At 39.2% G+C, this 22,870-nt stretch overlaps 2 protein-coding genes across 3 annotated transcripts in view; one reads left to right on the forward strand and one right to left on the reverse strand.

Moving 5' to 3' along the window:
* Window positions 1-22,870, forward strand: part of LOC122682152 (putative ankyrin repeat domain-containing protein 20A3) — a 68,356-nt gene that overhangs the window by 24,500 nt on the left and 20,986 nt on the right. For both annotated transcript variants that reach the window (XM_043884941.1, XM_043884940.1), the window contains exons 9-15: window positions 3,155-3,215; window positions 12,162-12,410; window positions 13,446-13,528; window positions 18,048-18,199; window positions 18,478-18,537; window positions 19,674-19,844; window positions 21,633-21,666. In XM_043884941.1, coding sequence (XP_043740876.1) covers window positions 3,155-3,215; window positions 12,162-12,410; window positions 13,446-13,528; window positions 18,048-18,199; window positions 18,478-18,537; window positions 19,674-19,844; window positions 21,633-21,666 — 810 coding nt within the window. The remainder of the gene's footprint in view (window positions 1-3,154; window positions 3,216-12,161; window positions 12,411-13,445; window positions 13,529-18,047; window positions 18,200-18,477; window positions 18,538-19,673; window positions 19,845-21,632; window positions 21,667-22,870) is intronic.
* LOC122682162 (putative ankyrin repeat domain-containing protein 19) overlaps window positions 1-22,870 on the reverse strand; it is a 224,115-nt gene that overhangs the window by 6,807 nt on the left and 194,438 nt on the right. The window lies entirely within an intron of this gene.

Genomic DNA, 22,870 nt, shown 5'->3' on the forward strand with positions numbered 1-22,870 from the left:
GGGTCTTTTCCAGTGAGTCAAGTCTTCGCATGAGGTGGCCAAAGTATTGGAGTTTCAGCTTCAGCATCAGTCCTTCCAATGAAAACCCATGACTGATCTCCTTTAGGATGGGCTGGTTGGATCTCCTCGCAGTCCAAGGGACTCTCAAGAGTCTTCTCCAACATCACAGTTCAAAAGCATCAATTTTTCGGTGCTCAGCTTTCTTCACAGTCCACCTCTCACATCCATACATGACCACTGGAAAGACCATAGCCTTGACTTAGATGGCTCGTAAAGGAATGTCTCTGCTTTTATATGCTATCTAGGTTGGTCATAACTTTCCTTCCAAGGAGTAAGCGTCTTTTCATTTCATGGCTGCAATCAGCATCTGCAGTGATTTTGGAGACCAGAAAAATAAAGTCTGACACTGCTCCCACTGTTTCCCCATCTATTTACCATGAAGTGATGGGACCAGATGCCATGATCTTAGTTTTCTGAATTTTTGCACTCTCCTCTTTTACTTTCATCAAGAGGCTTTTTAGTTCCTCTTCACTTTCTGTAAGAAGGGTGGTGTCATCTGCATATCTGAGGTTATTGATATTTCTTCCAGCAATCTTGAGTCCAGCTTGTGCTTCTTCCAGCCCAGCATTTCTCATGATATACTCTGCATTTAAGTTCAATAAGCAGGGTGACAGTGTACAGTCTTGATGTACTCCTTTTCCTATTTGGAACCAGTCTGTTGTTCCATGTCCAGTTCTAACTGTTGCTTCCTGACCTGTGTATAGGTTTCTCAAGAGGTAGGTCAGGTGGTCTGGTATTCCCATCTCTTTCAGAATATTCCACAGTTTATTGTGATCCACACAGTCAAAGGCTTTGGCATAGTCAATAAAGCAGAAATAGATGTTTTTTCTGGAACTCTCTTGCTTTTTCTATGATCCAGCCGATGTTGGCAATTTGATCTCTGGTTCCTCTGCCTTTTCTAAAACCAGCTTGAACATCTGGAAGTTCACCGTTCACGTATTGCTGAAGCCTTGCTTGGAGAATTTTGAGCATTACTTTATTAGTGTGTGAGATGAGTGCAATTGTGCGGTTGTTTGAGCATTCTTTGGGATTGGAATGAAAACTGACCTTTTGCAGTCCTGTGGCCACTGCTGAGTTGTCCAAATTTGCTGGCATATTGAGTGCGGCCCTTTCACAGCATCATCTTTCAGGATTTGAAATAGGTCAAGTGCAATTCCATCACCTCCACTAGCTTTGTTCATAGTGATGCTTTCTAAGGCCCACCTGACTTCACATTCCAGGATGTCTGTCTCTAGGTGAGAAATCACACCATCGTGATTATCTGGGTCGTGAAGATCTTTTCTGTACATTCCTTCTGTGTATTCTTGCCACCTCTTCTGAATATCTTCTGCTTCTGTTAGGTCCATACCATTTCTGTCCTTTATGGAACCCATCTTTGCATGAAATGTTCCCTTGGTTTCTCTAATTTTGTTGAAGAGATCTCTAGTCTTTCCCATTCTGTTGTTTTCCTCTATTTCTTTGCATTGATCGCTGAGGAAGGCTTTCTTATTTCTCCTTGCTATTCTTTGGAACTCTGCATTCAAATAGGACTATCTTTCCTTTTCTCCTTTGCTTTTCGCTTCTCTTCTTTTCACAGCTATTTGTAAGGCCTCCTCAGACAGCCATTTTTCTTTTTTGCATTTCTTTCCTATGGGGATGGTCTTGATCCCTGTCTCCTGTACAAGTAGTCTGCTATCCATGGTTCATCAGGCACTCTGTCTATCAGATCTAGTCCCTTAAGTCTATTTCTCACTTCCACTGTATAGTCATACGGGATTTGATTTAGGTGATACCTGAGTGGCCTAGTGGTTTTCCCTACTTTCTCCAATTTAAGTCTGAATTTGGCCATAAGGAGTTCATGATCTGAGCCACAGTTAGCTGCCGGTCTTGTTTTTGCTGACTGTGTAGAGATTCTCCATCTTTGGCTGCAAAGAATATAATCAGTCTGATTTTGGTGTTGACCATCTGATGATGTCCATGTGTGGAGTCTTCTCTTGTGTTGTTGGAAGAGGGTGTTTGCTATAACCAGTGTGTTCTCTTGGCAAAACTCTATTAGCCTTTGCCCCGCTTCATTCTGTACCTCAAGGCCAAATTTGCCTGTTACTCCAGGTGTTTCTTGACTTCCTACTTTTGGATTCCAATCCCCTATAATGAAAAGGACGTCTTTTTTGGGAGTTAGTTCTAAAAGGTCTTGTAGGTCTTCATAGAACCATTCAACTTCAGCATTTCAGCGTTACTGGTTGGGGCATAGGCTTGGATTACCATGATATTAAATGGTTTGCCTTGGAAACAAACAGAGATCATTCTGTCATTTTTGAGATTGCATCCAAGTCCTGCATTTGGGACTCTTTTGTTGACCATGATGGCCACTCCATTTCTTCTAAGGGATTCCTGCCCACAGTAGTAGACAGAATGGTCATCTGAGTTAAATTCACCCATTCCCGTCCATTTTAGTTTGCTGATTCCTAGAATGTCAACATTCACTTTTGCCATCTCCTGTTTGACCACTTCCAATTTGCCTTGATTCATGGACCTAACATTCCATGGACCTAACAAAACATGCAGTATTGTTCTTTACGGCATCGGACCTTGCTTCTATCACCAGTCACATCCACAACTGGCTCTTGTTTTGCTTTGGCTCCATCCCTTCATTCTTTCTGGAGTTATTTCTCCACTGATCTCCAGTAACAGATTGGGCACCTATTGACCTGGGGAGTTCGTCTTTCAGTATCCTATCATTTTGCCTTTTCATACTGTTCGTGGGGTTCTCAAGGCAAGAATACTGAAGTGGCTTGCCATTTCCTTCTCCAGTGGACCACATACTGTCAGACGTCTCCACCATGACCCATCCTTCTTGGGTGGCCCCACACGGCATGGCTCAGTTTCATTGAGTTAAACAATGGTCCTGTGATCAGATTGGCTAGTTTTCTGTGATTATGGTTTCAGTGTGCCTGCAGGTTAGTCGGTGGCCGAACTGGGATCTGAATCCACATCTGAATGACTCCAGAGCCTGTGCTCTTTGTGTTAGATCATATAGTAATGGGGGGTGGGGGATTATAATTCTTTTATTCAAGTTGATACTTGTTATGCTTCAAGCTCTTATTTTCTTCTCCAGCATGTCCCGAAACCAAACTTAGCAAAGCTACTGAAGGCTTTTCAGCAATCCAAGAGAAACGGTAAGTTATTTGAAGACTGTCCTCCTGGTGTTATTCAGTGATTTACAATTACACAGGTTCTCATGTACTCTCCCCTGTTTTTACTGTATTAGAAGCAGAATGTGGCAATGCTCTGAATTCACCTGCCACTATTTTAAAATCATAGTGTTTTATATTTGGAAACTATATATACCTGCATACCCACTCCAACTTATCTTAGCTTTTCTCCAGATATAGGAGGGATGAAAACTAAAACAAAAGAAATTTGAGTAACTCAGTAATTTGGTTTAATTTATACACTGAGCTACACTGTTTGAAATGTGGGAGTAGGAGTGATAAAATTTCTCAATTTGTGTCATTGTTTGCTGTTTAAAAAAAGATTGAAAATATGTTTGCCTCACTAGATTGGGAACGAAAACAGAAAGTATGCCTATTTTACTGGTTTTTTTTTTTTTTTTTTACCAGTGTATTGCCATGTACTGTTCTTTGCATAAAGATTTTGTACCACACAGCAATTGAACAAAAGGATGATCAATTGTAAAAATGATTTTATTTATTATAGCAAAAATATTGTGGTGCTTTTGGGTAAATCAGTAGATTCCTAATAAATTTATCATGGTAAACATCTTGAACTAGATAGATTAAAAATGAGGAGCAACGCATGATAGCATGGAGGAAATACAATGTGGAGAGGCAGTAGTTTCAGTTACTCTGAATTAGTACTCTGATTGGACAGTAACTTGTTTGTTGTAGATGATATTAAAATTCATTAGTTCTAAGTTCCTCATGTTACAGATTAGGCAAATAAACCTCAGAGGGATTTTTTTTTTTTTAACTAGTTATCTATGACCTGTTTAACTAGTTTTTAAGCTAGTTGTGAGGATCATACCCAAAAAGATTTCCTACAACACAATTCAGTGGGCTTTCTAATGTAGCATATTGCTATCAGCCAGAGTGTATAAAAAAAGGAACATAGTAAAGTATTCTTGCCTGGAGAGTCCCATGGATAGAGGAGCCTATAGTCCTTGGGATCGCAAAGAGTGGGGCACAACTGAGTGACTAAGTACACATGCACAAAACGGAGTAAAAAATGAATTTAAATTGAAGAGCTTAGACTAACACTACCTCAGTCATTTACTAGCAAGTAACTCAGAATTGATGCTGAGTGACTCTTGAGAGTTGGAGAAGACTCTTGAGAGTCCCTTGGACTGCAAGGAGATCAAACCAGTCAACCTGAAGGAAATCAGTCTTTAATATTAATTGAAAGGACTGATGCTGAAGCTGAAGTTCCAAAAGTTTGGCCACCTGATATGAAGAACTGACTCATTGGAAAAGACTCTGATGCTGGGAAAGATTGAAGGCAGGAGGAGAAGGGAACGACAGAGAATGAGATGGTTGTATGGCATCACCAACTCAATGGACGTGAGTTTGAGCAAGCTCTGGGAGTTGCTGATGGACAGGGAAGCCTGGCATGCTACAGTACATGATGTAGCAAAGAGTTGGCCACAACTGAGTAACTGAAGTAAATTAAACTCAGTTTTGCAACTCTTCCCCAGTGGTTCTAGTGGTAAAGAATCTGCCTCACAAGACATGTGAGTTTGATACTTGGGTGATGAAGATTCCCTGCAGTAGGCAATGGAAACCCACTCCAATATTCTTGCCTGGAAAATTCTGTGGACAGAGGAACCTGGTGGGCTACAGTCCATGGGGCTGCAGAAACTCGGACATGACTGAGTGACCAAGTACACACAAACAGCTCAGCTTTGGTAAGCTTCAGCTCCCACATGTATAAAATTAGGATTATTCTATCTAACCAAGATACAGTCATCAAATCCTTCTAGCTTCTCAACAGTGGCTCATGGGGCCATAGGTGATCTGACTGCTACCCAATCTTCCAAATTCAAATTACATCCAACTGAATTCAGCTTCATTGGCTTTCTTTATATTGCTTGCACACATCCCATTATATTCTGCCCAAGCACCTATCAATTTAAGCTTTTCTCTGCCTGAATCTTGTTTTAATCTGGGTGTAGCTGACTTCATGTTTGGGGTTAATTTCTTAGCTCTACTTTAAATTTTGTCTCCTCAGAGGACCCTTCCTATTCTACATGGTATGTAGCCTTTCTTCTTTCAATAAATATTAAATGAGTCCTGCTATAGACTGAATGATTGTGTCTCCTGACAACTTCATATATTGAAGCCTTTGCCAGTTAATTAGATCATGATGGTGGAGTCCTCATGATGGGATTAGTGGCCTTATTAGAGAAGGGAGTTAGCTCTCTCTGTCTCTCACTCAGCCATGTGAATCTGAGAAGGTGACTGTATAGGAGCCAAGAAGCAGGTCCTCATCAGACTCAGGATATGATACTCAAACTTTTCAGCCTCCATGACTTTTAAATAAATATTTGCTGTATTTTGTTGCAAACCAAGCTAACTAATACAGTGGCCATGACCCTAGTCCTAGCCAGATACTGTATACCAGATTCTTAAGCTGTTTTTCCTTTATACTTAAGGTATTTATTTACTTATCTATCCTGTAAATCTTTAAGGTTTTAACTTTCAAGAGGTGAGGATTTTGTTGGTCATCTTCATAGAAATGTCCACAGGGTTGTCTCATGCCTGGCATATTACAAATGACCAATATATGAATTGAACCAATAGATGATTTCACAAATACTTTTTGATCTAAGTATCTGTGTCAGTCACTAACAGTTGCTAGGCACACATTTCTAGTCATCAAGTTTGACAGGAAACAACATCTGTAAGGATCTATTCATTCAACAAATACTTTTTAAGCCCCAAACAAGTATCAGGTACTGTCCTATGGTAGATGCCAGGAATACAGTTGTGAATAAACATTAACTCCAGCCACATGGAAGAGATATCAAGGAGAAAATAACTAAGTTTTTCAAGTATACACTGAAAAACTGGTTATGATTGTATTTGATAAGTTTTTTGAACCACAATTAAAAATAAAATAATAAAAAGTTATAAGGTTAAATAATTCTATTTGAGATATGTTCTGTGAAAGAGAAGCACAGGGGTCTATGAAAATGCATAATGGGAGGGCTTGATCTGCTACTGGGAAGAGGAGAGGTCAAGGAGAGTGTACTAAAGAGTAACAGTTGCATTAAGAACAAAAGGTGCATAGCAATGTCCAGCTGTAGAGACATGTGAAAGTTCTAGGCACATGTCCTGATTTAAATAATTTTTTTTTTATTTGTTTGTTTTTTGGAAAACTTATTTATTTTTTATTTTCTTAATTAATTTTATTGGAGTATAGTCACTTTGCGGCTTCCCTGGTACCTCAGACGATAAAGAATCCACCTGCAATGCAGGAGACCTGGGTTGGGAAGATCCTCTGGAGGAAAGCTTGGCAACCCACGGAAATCTTCTTTCCTGGAGACTCCCCGTGGACAGAGGAGCCTGGCGGGCTATAGTCCATGGGGTTGCACGAGTCTGGCATGACTGAGTGACTAAGCACAGCACAGCACATAGTTGCTCTACAACGTGGTGCTAGATTTCACTGTAGAGTAAAATGAGGCAGCCGTAATGTACATATCCTCTCCCTTTCGGACTTCCTACCCCTTCAGGTCACCGCAGAGCATTAAGTAGAGTTAAGCTGTTGAAATGAGGCTAAACAAAGGCCAAAGCAGCAGTAGCAGAGATGGGAAAGGGCCTGAGACGAGTCTGAAGGGGCCCTTAGTCAGGGGGTCCTGTGGTGCTACCAGAGAAGTAACCCTGAGGCTCCCTGCTGCTGCTGCTTCATTGCTGTCTTGTCTGACTCTCTGTGACCCATGAGCTGCAGAGGAGCCACGAGACTCCTCTGTTTATGGGGATTCTCCACCAGGAATACTGGAATGGGTTGCCAGGCCCTCCTCCAGGGGCTCTTCCCAACCCAGGGATTAAACGCAGGTCTCGTGCATTGCAGGTGGATTCTTTACTGTCTGAGCCAAGAGGGATGCCCACGAGTCTCCCCCGGACCATGAAAACGCAGTGAATTCTATTTGGGGGACAGGACACTTTTCTGAAGGAAGACTTACTTATGGTGAATAGGAAGATTTTCATAAGCAGGGATGAACAGTACAAGCAGGATGGTAATGAAGAGATGGGGGAGGAGTGTGAGGCTCTTTGAGCTTGTGCAAAGCCTAGATATGCATCTATTATTAATAATGGACCCCTTTGGAGAGTCTAAAGTGTATGTGGTGGTACTTACTCAGTCGATTATGACTCTTGGCCACTCCACGGACTGTAGCCAGTCAGGCTCCTCTGTCCATGGACTTCTCCAGGCAAGAATACTGGAGTGGGTTGCTATTTTCTTCTCTAGGCTAATGTGTATACCCTCTTTCATCATAAGTTGGAGCATCCAGTCCAAATAATTTCCCTTCTTCCCCATTTTAATAACGTGGTTTTTCCAACACATAAGAGTTTGTTTCTCTTTAATTAAAAAGGAATTCAGTTCAGTTCAGTTGCTCAGTCATGTCTGATTTTTTGTGACCCCATGAACTGCAGCATGCCAGGCTTCCCTGTCCATCACCAACTCCCGGAGCTTGCTCAAACTCATGTCTATCAAGTCAGTGATGCCATCCAACCATCTCATCCTCTGTTGTCCCCTTCTCCTGCCTTCAATCTTTCCCAGCATCAGTGTCTGTTCAAATGAGCCAGTTATTGGCATCAGGCGGCCAAAGTATTGGAGCTTCAGCTTCAGCATCAGTCCTTCCAATGAATATTCAGGACTGATTTCCTTCAGGATTGACTTGTTTGATCTCCTTGCAGTCCAAGGGACTCTCAAGAGTCTTCTCCAACACCACAGCTCAAAAACATCAATTCTTTTGATTTGACTATAAAAAAGAATTATTGGAGCATAATTTATTTAAAATGTGTTAGATTCTGCTTTACAGCAAAGTGAATCAGTTATACCTATATACACATCCACTCTTTAAAGACTATTTTCCCATATAGATCATTACAGAGAACTAAAAAGAGTTCCCTGTGCCATACAGTAGATCCTCATTAGAATTTACTATCTGTTTTACATATAGTAGTCTTTAATTTAAAAAAAAAATTTCCTATGAGAAAGACTTCTGTGCATTGGTAATATATTTCCAAATGTCAAGACATTACCACAAGACTTTCATAAAGACAGTAAAAAGCTAAAGAATTTATCTCAAAACCTCCCTGCCAGGCTTTCCTTTTCCTTATTATTAATATCCGTAGAAAAACAGAAACCTTTCCTAAAAAGATTTCCCTAACAAAAAAAAAAAAAGCTTTGAAGAATGAGTGAGTCGAAATGAAGGAAAGAATAAGATAAGCAATTATTAGTAGGGAGAATCAAAGGAGTAAAGAGAGGACTTGTTTTATAAATTACTGGTAGGTATTTTCTACTTATATTTGAATGAAAATTGCAATGGAAGACATGATAGACATGAAATCATCAATGAGTATGAGTATTAGTATTCTAGAGCTGCTGTAACAAAGTGCCACAACTTGGGTGGCTTAAACAACAGGAATTTATTGTCTCATAGTTTTGGAGACTAGAAATCCAAAATCAAGGTATTGGCAGGGTTGACTTCTTCTAAGGGCTGTGAGGGAAAGATATATTCCAGGTTTTTATCCTTCACTTGTACATGTCTGTCTTTTTCCTGTGTCTCTTTTTATCAATCTTCCTTCTGTCTATACATGAGTACATGCTAAATCACTTCAGTAGTGGTCGACTCTGTGACCCCATGAACTGTAGCCCACCAGGCTCCTTTCTCCATGGGATTCTCCAGGCAAGTATACTAAAGTGAGTTGTCATTCCCTTATCCAGGGGATCTTCTGATTCCAGTAATCAAACCCACATCTCTTACATCTCCTGTATTGGCAGGCAGATTCTTTACCACTAGCGCCACCTGGGAAGCCCTCTTGTCTGTACATCTGTGTCCAAATTTTCCATTCTTATAGGGACTTCGGTCACTTTGAACTAGGACCCACATTTAATGATCCTTGATCATTTCTGTAAAGATTATATTTCCAAATAAGATTACACTCTGAGGTGCTGGGGGTTAGTCTTTAAACATACACATTTAGTGAAAGTGTTAGTCACTTATTCATGTCCAACTCTTTGCAACCTCACGGACTGTAGCCCACCTGGCTCCTCTGTCCATGGAATTCTCCAGTCAAGAATACAGGAGTGGGTAGCACTTCCCTTCTCCAGAGGATCTTCCCAAACCAAGGACAGAACCCAAGTCTCCACATTGCAGGTGGATTCTTTGTCATCTGAACCACTGACTGAGGGTTAGTTAGTCCTTAATCACACAAATTTAAGGGGAACACAATTCAACCCATAATAGTGTGTCAAAATGCTTTAGTAAACTGCAAAGTATTGAAAATAAGCATTCACATTATTACATACTCCATTGGATGATGGCAGGGACTAAAAGGGATGATATATGAGCACATGATTTCTAGAAAAACAAAAATTTTATTCTTAGACACTCATATGGACAATTCTTTTAGTAGTATAGCTTAAAATTGTTAAGAAGATGCTTTTATGAGCCACTGATTGGGTAGAAAGGAGCTTTTAGAGTTCACAGCTTCATTTCAAACAAAAATAACCAAGAAAAAATATAACAGAGAGGTAGAAAAAGGAAGACACATATATGAGTCCTACATGTAAGAGGACTTAGGGTGAAAAACAAGAGACACTATTATTAGGGGTAAAAATGGAAAAAATAAGTCTTTTGTGGACATTATTACATTAGACTTTAGTATGTAGTAAAATGACTTATAATTTGTCATATCATCATACTTTTTAACTGAGCCAACTCATGCTAAAAGTCATAATTTTTTTTTTTTCGTTATGGTCGAATGTTGAAGTGATAGATGAAGGTACAAAATACCTGAAAAATATTATAAGGATGTTCAATTTATAGGCAAAAGTGACAGTTCTAATCATGAACAATAGAGATATGATCAAAAATCAAAATATCAAAAAACTCTGATCTTTACCTAGAGTAAAGCTTCACTTGCTAATATGTCAGTTGTATTTCAACTTATAATTATTTCAGTTTAGTTTTGTTACACAGATGAATGTAGGCCAATCAGATGTTTTGGTTAGCAGACTGTGTGTGTGTATGTTTGTGGTGTCTTTGATTATGAGAAGTAGGGGAAATAATCATATCTTAAATTCAATAGACATAATCTTTCAAAACAGTGATTCTGAAAGTTTTTGGCTTTAGGATCCTTTTATACTTCTAAAAATTATTGAGAATTCCAAGGAACTTTGTTTAAGTCTATTGTTCACTGTATTGGAAAATAAAAACGGAAAAACTTAAAATACAAGCACACACCATCACAGTTGCTAATTCCATTAGTCCTTAGTGTTATGATATCACACATCGTGTCTCTGAAGAACGCCACTGTGCCCTCAGAACAGCATGAGAATGGAAGTAACGTTTAGTGTTGTTGTGAAAAGAGTTCTGACTTCTTGGACCCCCTGACCCGATGGGTCTCTGGACTTCAGCAATTCTGAGCAGACACTTGCGAACCACAGTTTTAAACCATTGAAGTGATTCGATGTAAAATGATAAAGGGGCCCTTGTGTTGACACAGGGTTTTACGTTTCACTTTTACATTTCTTGCTTGTTTCTTTGACTTCCCTTAAGAAATGTAGGTCTAACAGTTTTAGCTTTTTGTGGTGTATTCATTCCTGTCTCATGGCCCTCTGTGCTCCTTGGGTCCAGTGTGGTCCTAGACTTACCTATTTTCACATGGAAACAATTAGTCACACACAAGGCTATCATTTCTTATGTGAGTTTATGATGTTTTTGTTTAGTCGCTAAGTGGTGTTCAACCACTGCGACCTCATGGACTGTAGCCCTCCAGGATCCTCTGTCCAAGAGATTTTCCAGGCAAGAGGCAAGAATACTGGAGTGGGTTGCCATTTCCTTCTCCAGGGTATAATGTTTCTCCAAGGCTTTAAAAATGACTTCTGAAGACATATGTACATTGAGGAAAGACCATCTCGTTGAAATTAAAGTAGTTGTTGATGGTGTGGTGTTCAGTCGCTAAGTCGTGCCTGATTCTTTGTGACCCCATGGACTGCAGCCAGGCCTCTCTGTTCCTCACCATCTCCCGGAGTTCGCCCAAGTTCATGTCCATTGAATCAGCGATGCTGTCCAACCATCTCATCCTCTGCCGCCCCCTTCTCTTCTTGCCCTCCCCTTCTCATCCTGCCCTCAGTCTTTCCCAGCATCAGGTGCTTTTCCAGTGGGCCAGCTGTTCGCATCAGGTGCGCAAAGTATTGAAGCTTCAGCTTCAGCATCAGTCCCTCCAGTGAATATTCAGGGTTGATCTCCCTTAGGATTGACTGGTTTGATCTCTTTGCTGTCCAGGGGACTCTCAAGAGTCTCTCCAGCACCACAATTTGAAAGCATCAATTCTTCGGCACTCAGTCTTCTTTATGGTCCAACTCTCACATGTGACTACTGAAAAAAACAGACCTTTGACTGTATGGACCTTTGTCAGCAAAGTGATGTCTTTGCTTTATAATACGTTGTCTAGGCTTCTACTAATTAAACTAGTACCATTCATTAAAAGTGTTTTTAAAAGCATGGTCTCTAGAAGACACAAAATCATCATGCAAAATTAAACATAAAATAAATTAGAGATAAATTTTGTTAATAAAATATTTGTATGTTGAAGGAAAATAATAAAGTTCTTATGAAATACAGAGTATGTAATAAAGATTGAGTGAATCAAAGTAATACTAGAAAAGTAAAAAGTAGAAGAAATGAGACACACTAGGTACCATCTCTTCATGAATGACAGTGACAGGTAAGAGAGAGTAACCTCTGAAGTAGTAGTGAGTTTCAGGGGAAGGAGGAAGTGGGATTGATTCTCTGAAGAAAGACTTTGTGCAAGGTAGTCAGAGTTGTTTCTTCCTCAGATCCTGATAAATGGAGACTTTGTTTTCACATTTTTCAGACTGGGATTCGACTAGTTTGAGCCTCAGTAGTGAGACTTGTCAAAGAGCCGGGCATTTGAAAGCTGATGATCGGCGTCCGTTGGTGTCCCAATCAGTGACCCAAAATCAGTCAGCACCCACAGAACTCGGACAGAAGACCGCAACAGATAAAGAAAAGATGAAAAACGCAGCGATGTTTCTGGTAGGGAATTCCATGCCCCATCACCCAGGCCAGTCTCCGCTGCCAGAAAACAGAGAAAGCAAACAAGGTAATGCAGAAGCCCAGGGCACTCAGCCGTGCGCCACCTGGGCACGGCCTTACCATCATTCTGACGGATCCGGATTCGAGTTTGTGGCAAAACCTACCTTGTGCTGACTCCTTTTATGCAACCTACAGCCAAACACTACCTCTTAGCAAGGTGTCTGCATTCTCCCTCTGACCATAGGAGTATAATAAATAACAAAGAGAGTTTGGAGGAAGCAAGTTTGTTTCAGCTAGTATTTAGCATACATCTGAGAGTGGATAGCAGGATTATACTTAGAACTCTGGGACTCTTTGTGAGATCTAGGTAGACACTTAATTATTGAAAAAAATAAAGACTATTTATACTAAGGTGATTTTTAACAGCTTGTCCTCTGCAGTCTAGAAGCCAAGAGAATAGACATGTCAAGAAATAATTTACAGTTTCGATGTATATCTATCACTAGAGAGGTCTATAAAGATACACTAGAAAAAGTACTAAGGTAGCTACAAGGAAAGAGATAGCTGTTTATCTGGGGAAAGATAGCTGTAATCAAGGGCAACTTCACAAAGCAGGTTGAGTCTGAAAAGATGAAAAGTCATTTGTCAGAAGAGCACAGGGAAGCATTTCAGATGAAGGAATTGATAAAAGCGTAAAAAGTAAGAGGAATTTGTAAACTAAGAAGAATAATGCAGTTGAAGCTTGGCATGTTGTTAAAAGGTACTGTGATGAAGTAGAGAAGAGAATATACTGTGACTTTATATGTCTGTCCTGTATTTTGAAACCTTGTTTGGTTTCTGAGTGTTTTTTTCGCTGATGCTTGGATGAATTCATGAATGAAGCTTTGAGGTGTTTGTGTGCCTGTATCCTGGTGACATCTGGTGTTTCTCAGATGGTTTGTTGAAGTTTTTGATCATTGGAAGTATTTCTTAAACAAGTAAATATTCATCTGAAGATAAATTTCGACTTAAGCTGTCATTTGGTACAATGTTTTAAATCTGTTTTAAATAAAGATTATGTCTTTTATCTAAATATTCTAAGTAATTTTAACTAAACATGCAGATTTGTCAGGAGAACTAGATGTGGAAGTGATATTAGAGGAAGAACAAGGAAAACTTCATGGAAATGAAAATAACGATTCACAGGCAAGTAAAACTATAAATTTAAATTTCTGGTTTAATTCCATTTTCTATGCTTTACCAATACAATACAGTGCGTAACAGAGTCCATAACAAATAAAATTGCCTTTCAAAATTACCCTTTTAGAATTGATAGATAATAATTTAATAGTTTTTATAGCACTTTTATTATACAACTTAAAATACTGTTAGAATCTATTATAATTTATAGCTCGTCTTTGGAATTGAGGGAAAAAAATTTCCTGACGTTTACTTTTTCCATTTTTATAACTTCATTACATGATTAAGAAGGTGATATCAAAGACTGAATCGTAAGATTAAGCAGCTGAAATTCTGAACAGTATGATGGCCCCTGACCTAGATACATGTAAAGAGAAATCATTCCCAGTGGCTCAAGGTTTTCCATTGAAATCGCCAGTCACTGACGTCAAGATGAAAGATTCATTCTGCCTGTGATCTCGGCATAATCGACTTAGGGATGAACATTCAGGGAGAGATTGGGGTCATAGAATCAACCCAGTTGCCTATTAAGAGAATCGAACCTTCTAGATTGGACCTTTGTTTTTAGGGTACAAATAATAACGTTCGAATTTATTTCTTTTCAGGGTGGGAAATCAGTAGATATTACTAAAAATGCTTTATCCACTTTCTTTGGTGGATATTAGAACATAATATAACTGAATGTTGGGGCTTCCTGGGTAGCTCATCTGGTAAAGAATCTGCCTGCAGTGCAGGAGACCCCGTTTCAATTCCTGGGTCGTGAAATTTCCCTGGAGAAGGGATAGGGTACCCACTCCAGTGTTGTCGGGCTTCCCTGGCGGCTCAGACAGAAAGACTCCGCCTGCAATGTGGGAGACCTGGGTTCGATCCCTGGGTTGGGAAGGCATGGGTTGAGGAGGGTGTGGCAACCCACTGAAGTCTTCTTGCTTGGAGAATCCCCATGGCCAGAGGAGCCTGGTGGACTACAGTCCTTGGGGTCGCAGAGAGTCAGACACAACCTAGCACACACATAACTGAATGTAAGCAGGCAATATGTATTGATGTATAGCACTATCATGATATATAATTTACATTAAAATTTAGGAATTGCTTCCTCTTTCTGATTAGTGTTAATTGAGTTTGGCTCCTGGTCATATAAAATTTGTCTGTTCTCCAGATATTAGTCCTTAAAAAAGAAAACCAAAAACCTTAACAGACATGCTGTGGGGACTCCCCATATACGGTATTGTGAGGTGAACTATTTTTAAGGGAAGAAGCATTTATAACATTAAAAATCATCTAATTCATTTTTGGTAGATTTAACATGTATGAATTGTTTAATTCAGTCAAGCAGTGACAAAATTAGGTTTGTGAGTTAATGTTTTTCTCCTATTTTCCGGTAAGGCAAGTTATTTTTCACTTCTTAGTTGTGATCTGGTGATTTGTGAGTGGTTACATATAAATTAAGATGTTTAACAGTGAAATTTTAATGATTTTCTGACTTTTATTTATCCATACTGGATTAGTTAAGGATTATATTATTTTGCACACATGTACCCTGACAGAAAAGACACCTGAAAATCAAATCAACCCAATTAATCTTCCACTTTTGCAGCTGCAAAAATTGCCTCAAGAACCAGAAATAAATAAGGAATGTGGTAGACAGGACAGATCTGTATGTTCAAGGCCTCTTTGTGTGGAGAAGTATGAAAAAATGTGGATCAAACATGGCAAATTAGAATGGAAAGAGAAGTTAGAACCATCACAAATGACTTAAAGCAGAAGTTAGGTGAGATTTGTGAGAAATACAAAATTATCATCTGTCCTAAGGAGGAGCCACTATATGATCACCTTAAAGAAGGAGCAAACAGAAAGGAAATACCTCCTAACACAACAAATAATATAGCTGATTGTGGGGAGAAAGATGCATTTGGAGTATCTGTCTCTCTAGTATTCCAAGTATGTCCTGAACAAAAAGAACCCAGTCTCGAAAATGGTTTTTCGTCGCATGAACTATGGGTCCCCGGGATACACTTGTCAGTCATCTTCAAAGCTTTGTTTCAGTGAAAATAAAATAGACCTTGAAAGTGATAAACTAGATATTGAACATCTGTTTTTCAAAAATGAGGAGAGTTTTTATAATGATGCAGAAAATAAAAAAGTAGGGGAGCAGGTAGTTACATTTGAAGTGAAAGAAGACCAAGAGTTTGATATGCAAATATCAGACAATATGAGGCAAAATCCCACAAATCGGAAATTAGACATTGGATAGACATGTCAGTCTAATCTGTGGCTTGTCTGCTCCGGTAAGATGAAACACATAATTCAAATAAAAAGTCACGGTACTCCTGCTGTCATGAAAAATACTGATGAGAAAAGCAAACCAATACAGGACGGGTTCCAGAAGCTACTGCATGCAGGTAATTGCAGTGCTAGAGACGACGAAAGCGTGGAACCCGAATTTGAAAATGGGAATTCTCCTCCACCGAATAGTCACAGAGCATCCAAAGTGTATCTAAGTGAAGAATGGACAGAAGGATATGCAGAGGTTTAAGAATGAAATAGACATGTTACAAGTAGTGTTGTTAGCTTTGGGAAAAGAGAAAATTCAGCTTCCAAAAGAGGTAGAGGTTCATTTGCTCTTGCTTTGGTTTTTCCCTTTCTGGATGATCTGGTCCATTTTGATTTTCTACTTATGAATAAAGTGGGGTCATCTAAATAGGTACTTGTGTAGAAATAGATTATTTCTGCCTTCGACATAATAGGAATTCAGGAAACTTTTCATAGCTTTTGTCCTTCAATCAATCAAATTCTGTCTCTGTCAGTCTTGCATATGGACTGGGAAACTCATTTAGCTCCCTCCCATGTGACCTTCTGAGCCAGAATAAGCACCAAGGAAAGTGTTTAAGGAGTATGATCAACGAGGGTTTTGCAGTTGTTTTTTTTGACTCTGTTGGATTAAATAGAAGTTGTATTTCCACAGAATGGGAAGAAAGCAGAAACTGAGAGAAGGGACATGAACACGTGTTCCCTCTAATCTCTTCATTGTAGTTGAATCTGTGTGATCTTCTCTGCTTTCTGCAGTCCCTGGGCACTTAGATTTCCAACATGGCCACTTGAGGATGTTTTTAATAACAAATACATGCGCTCCCACATACGCTTTAATCACCACTCGCAGATGTCTCTTTTGAGAGAGACCGCTTCACTCTTGTTTACTAAAATGTAGTAAGTTTTGACATGTGTGATTTTGTCACATAGGTAGTATGTGTGTGTGTGAGAGTTGGTCAGTCGTGTCTGACTCTTTGTGACCCCATGGACTGTAGCTGGCCAGGCTGCCCTGTCCACGGATTTCTCCAGGCCGCAATATCATTGGAGTGGATAGCTGTTCCCTTCTCCACGGGATCTTCCCAACCCAGGGATCGAAGCCACGTCTCCTGCATTGAAAGCAGATTCTTTAACATCTGAGCCACCAGGGAAGCCCATAGATAGTATAAAACTCTCAGCAAAAAAACAGAGAAAATAATCAAGTGTTTATCTCCAAAGGAAAAACTGAGGTTTGAGATGCTGTGAGATTTTTCTTTCTTCAGTAGTATGTGTTTAAACGTGCTTGCTCTTCTGTGTAAGACAAAAAAAGAGGAAAATGTAGCCATTCTCCTTTAAAGAAAAAGGAGAATGAACCCTACCCCCAATTAACGAATTAAATTACTTTGCCAAAGTCACGCTTTTAACTTACCTGAGTCATTTGAGGAATTCATTTGGTAATTTTATCAGATTCAAGATGACAGAATTGTATCATCTCTTTTGGTGCCATAAAATGTTAGGGAATGCCACTTTAGGGGCTTTGAACAACTCATTTAACCTTTTTTGATTTTAAAACTGCTACTGGTAAATAGTGGGGCAAAGATAGATAGTTATTTCTATACCCTCTAGCTATAAATTTGGATGGTTATTGAATGTGGGATTGGGAAGCATTCCTTATATTCCAGAATTCCACACTAACACCTCCTCAGTTTCATTCTGCTCCTTGTGTTTTGGTAAACTTTGGTTCACATATTTCAGTGAACACCATCAGGTTTTTGCTGTCTCCTGGATCCAAATGAAAAAAGAATTGGAAAAGGCAGTGGGGAAAGAATAGCTTTAGTGCAGAAAGAAGAAAGCTGCTTTTCTGTTTCTGAGGCACTAAGGTGTCGCATCCTCCACATCTGACTGTTCCGTGGAAAACCCAGGTGGTAAAGACTGAAGAGGACACATGTGGTGTGTTTCTGTTTCCCCATCTCTGCCAGTCAGATGGGGAAGACTGGATGGAATAATTGTATCTTATTTAGAAAGCCTTTCTTGAAATTTTGGGAATTTTGTTTCTTTCCCTCAAAGAGAAAGAAGCACATTTTACAAAACTTTCAGTGACTTGTGATAAAATTAATGTAAGCACAAAAATATCTTTATCACTTCAAATCCGGGCAAATGCTGAGTCAAATAATAAATTGAAAACAAGGATCTTTATAATAAATACATAGCAATTATTCTTAGTGTCAAACTTTCATTAAAGGTTGAAGAAGAAAAGAAGCACAAAAGTAGTGAAGTGGAAGTATCAGACAATGTATGCGATGCTGCTGAAGAGAGTCGATTGAGTCAGCAGAGAAAGAGTGGAGGAAATAACAAGCAGGAGTTTCCTGCTATGCAGAATAAAGGTTCTGATGGGTAAGCCTATATCAATACTTAACAGTAGATCATTTGTTATTTTCTGGTAAAATGATTTCTAACTTGAGCTAATGTTTGTGATTTATGAATTTTATATTTTACTAGGGATATAGTTATTTTGAATGCTCTTATCCTTTAGCCTTAATGCTAGTTACTTTGTTAACATACCACCATGTTACATATTAGAGTATTCTGGATTTGACTGCATACTTGCCTTAACCAGTGTGCTGTATGTTTAAATGTATTTTATGTCACTAATGAACATCCTTTCATTTCAGTGTGAGGACTTCTTTCAGCATTTCTTATGAGGCGAGACTAGTGGTGATGAACTCCCTCAGGTTTGCTTTGTCTGGGAAAGTTTTTGTTTCTCCTTCATTTCTGAAAGACAACTTTTCTGGATCGAGTCCTCTTGGTTGGCAGTTTTCTCCTCCTAGCACTTTGAGTATGTCCATGGATGGAGGCCAAATTGCTGTTGGTGGCAGGAGAACTGATGAGGCACCTGCCTTTCATCCATGATGCTGACGTCACCCCGTCATGTGGGCGGTTTACAAGTAAACTGCCCCACCCCCCGCCCCACTAAATTTGATTTCTTCTTTCATGGTGGATGTGCCACATGTCATTTTAAAAATCATCTAAATTAAGTGTTACTTTTTTCTTTGAGGTTCTTTTTTTTTTTTTTTTCTCTAATTTATTTGGCTGTGCTGGTTCTTTGCAGCTGCAGTGCTTGGGCTTCTCATTGTGGTGGCTTCTCTTGATGCTGAGCGTGGGCTCTAGGGTGCTGGCTTCAGTGGTTGTGGAGCACAGGATTCATTGCTCTGCATGAGGCATGTGCTGTCTTCCCTGACCAGGGATCGAACCTGTGCCCCCTGCATGAGCAGGCAGATTCCTAAGCACTGGAGTACCAGGGAAATTCCTAGGTTAAACATTACTGTTTTTAAAAGCAAAGAATTATATATAGTGTAAATCTAATCATGACTCCCATGTCTGAGAATCACTGTGCTTAGCCAGTGGACTTGAGGTTTTCAGTGTAGCCCTTGAGGTTCTTCCCAGTGTCTTTCCAGATGCATCTCTCTACTTTCTTTCATGTGTTTTGTACTTTTCCTTCCAGGTTCCTAGGAAACAACCCAGATGCCGTGTGCCTGATCTGTGTACTCACATTCTAATCTCCCAGTAGAACGATTTCTCGGTTTTCTCTTCCTTTTGACCTCCTCTCTTCACTTCTTCCATAAAGCCTTCCTTATTTCACTTATCACTTTCATATGTCAACTCTTCCATATCATATTATATCATAATTGTGTATCTGTGTTTGAAGGAAGAATTTGTTTTCTTGCATATGGTTGGTACTTCATAACTGTTTTGTGAATTAATCAATGACTTAAGATGGGTAAGAGTTGGAATTTTACAAGAATTGTTTTTTTATTCTTTATTAGTCGAATTATTTGAAAACATTGGCTTTTTTGTGGATTTTTTCAAGTAGTGAACCTGGCATGCCCAGGAAGGAAATAGAGAGAAAGAACAATGACAAATGGACACCAGAAGAATGTGTGATTGCACCAGTATTTGAAAAGACCAATTCACTGACTGATGGTCTGCTGCACGTGACAAATGACAGCATTTTAAGGAAGGTGGATCAAGATGACAGCAGGTAACATGGACAGATTCTTTATTTCTAGGGGAAGAAATATTAGCACTGAATACTTCTTCTGGAAATAGAGCAGCATAATATAGCATACTGGCCAAGAGAAGAGAATCCTCAACTCTACTGGATGAACACGGCCGAAAGGTGAAGGAGAGAGGACCTGTGCCTTTGGCCGGAAGTTGTTTCAGTAAAGAGTCCACTTGGAAGCTGGACTGCAGTGAACACACGTAAACAGCTCCATAGGGAATATTTCCTGGGCCAGAAATGGAGACCTGGATGGTAACTGAAGAGGAATGTGGAGTTGAAATGAGTTTCTTGTTTCATGTTGAGAGGGGAGCTTGTAGAGTGTGTATGCTTTTGGAAAAGAGCCAGCAGAGGAAGTGTCTATTGAGTGTAATCTTATTTGCATTTCCAATATTAGAAAGCTTATTGATTGTATGACATTATCTTTAAACTGTTACGATAAATTAATTGTACATTATTTTTATTGTACATGATTATTATGTACAAATGTACTCCTGTTCATATATAGCTTTTGGTAAGGGCTCGTTCATTGGCTCTGAAGTGTAGTATTCTTACGTAAATGAATATATAGATGATTACTTGAGTTAATTCTATCATACATACATTTAAAAAAATTATATAATCATGAATTTACAAATGCTTAGGTTATACTGAATAGGATTTAATCATTCCTTGTTGATTCTAGTTGATAGTATCATCGTGGGTAGCTATGATTTTGTAAGGTACTCTGAAACATCACATCATATTAACTTCATAGTTGTTTATAGCTTCCAGGGAGAAGGGGAGGATTTTGTTTATTTTCAATAGAAACAATTCACAATCTTTTACAGTTTATTACTTTGGATGATAAATATCTAAATGACAAAAACCATGCTTTCTGTACTAAAAGTGTCGTTAACACATATTATGTGCTCAGCAAGTGTATGTCAGATGCATAAAGAAAGAGCAGAATGGTTGAATGAATGTGTATTGGTGAAGTTCTTTACAAAAAACAAATCTTTATTGAAAGTAGATTTCCAATATTGCCTACATCTAGCCTTTTTGTTTGTTAGAAATATGTTTTTAAGATTCAGAATTATCATTTGTAGTTATAGCTAGACATGAAATAATAATATAGATTCATTTGGTATCATGTTACTTAAAAAGACTTTTCAATATCACGTTCTCAGCATATTTTGGAACAGTAGCGTTCAGGCCAGATTCCCTGGGTTTGAATTCTGGGCTGTTGGTGAACTGCTGTATGGTCCTGGGCACATTCCTCAGCCTTTCTTTGCTCCATCTCTTCCTATCTAAAGGGTCTAATATATTACCTCTCTCCCAGAATGATCGTGAGGATTAAAATGCATAATATGCATAGCCGTTGCATAATAAGCCCTCAAAAACCTAATATCATGGTGATAAAAAATGGGTTTCTTTCTTATAAGGACTTAGGGAATACTTCCGAGATAGGTTTTATTGCCATAAAAGTTAGTTCTCATTAAAAATGACAACTGCAAAAAACCCTGGTAAACTGCTTCTATCACATAACGCAAGTAATGTTAGGTTTTTCCTTTTCCTTTAATCTAAATTTAATGTTTTATTAATATTACAGATATATTTTCTTTGTCCTTTAATGCTACTCTTTGTTATTGTTTCATCCTTTCTATAAATTACTTTTCTATAAATTACTTGTGAATGCAAAGATGTTATATAAAAAAACATTTAGGTATTGTTTATATTTTTGAGTTATTAAATTTTAGCCTGAAAAGAATCATTTTTTTTTTTTTTTAGGCCTGCAAGGAAAACAGCATATGAAAAAAAGAAGGTAAAGTAAAAAAAAAAAAATTAACTTTAAAATATATTATCCTCTAAAAAATAGTTTGTAAAAGGAATAGTTGCAACATAGAAAATCTTCCTTTGTTGAAGGGACATTTACTTTGAAAACATAATTTAGAAACTCTGTTGATAAAGTTATCCTGTTGATAAAAACCTGTTCTTTTAAGAAGCCTCTGCTTTTGCTTTGATTAAGATATTTATCACCTTTGTACACTTGGTATATTTTATACATATTTTAAGGACATTGTGAAACAGTATTATTTATGTGTAGGTCAAAGACCAAATTAATTATGTGAATGACCTTGATGACTTAACTCAGTCATCTGAAACTGCTTCCGAGGATGGCGACATGCTTTACTCTAAAAATTCCCCCTTGCCATCTGGCAGGTGGCTGAGGGTCGTGGACCCCCTCCCTCTGTGCCCGTCAGCCCTCAGTCCACCTGCCCCATGAACAGCTCAGAGCTGGCTCCAGCTTTCCCAGCTGGGTTCTCCCTCACAGTAGAGTCCTCAAGGACAGCTGGGTTTAACTAGCGTCCTCTAGAGGTGCAGGAATGTTCCCCGTGGATTTTTCCAGCAGTTGGTAGATAACAGACACTCTTGAAGTTGATTGTCCTTCCTTCTGCAGAGCTCTCGAGTGGCATCTCAGAGCACTTCTGCAGAGCTCTCGAGTGGCATCTCAGAGCAGAGGAATTCAGTCCCCACCCAATGTCCCTCTCAAACACAGACCGGGTCCCATCCCCGAGGTCCTAGCAGCAGATCTCCCACAACGAAAAGCTCTCGGGAAGAGCTCGGGAAAGTACTATTTGTAATTCAAATCCATTTGTCTACAGCAGTCAGGTAGGGACACACCATGGCCTCATCCAAGGAGAGGCCTTTAATATTTTCCATAGGAATTAATCTCAAAGTTTCTGCGACTGTCTCGAAGGAGCAGGCACCCTGACTGCGGTTTAGGCCAGGCAGACCGCGTGTGCTCCCCCGTCGACTGCGCTGCGCACATGTCCTTGTGCTCTGCGGGGAGCGTGTGCGTCCCTCCTCGGCCGCGTCACCTCCGGTGTCTCAGTCAGAGTCCGCCCCGGCTCCACTCTCGTTTCTGTAACCAGTGCCCTGTCAACGGCCTTTTCACATCGTTTACAGTTTTTCAGTTTGTAAAAACTGCGACATCAGTTGTAAAAATACTTTTGTACACTTAAAAA

Source organism: Cervus elaphus, chromosome 23 (assembly GCF_910594005.1).
Source record: "Cervus elaphus chromosome 23, mCerEla1.1, whole genome shotgun sequence".
Taxonomy (NCBI): domain Eukaryota; kingdom Metazoa; phylum Chordata; class Mammalia; order Artiodactyla; family Cervidae; genus Cervus; species Cervus elaphus.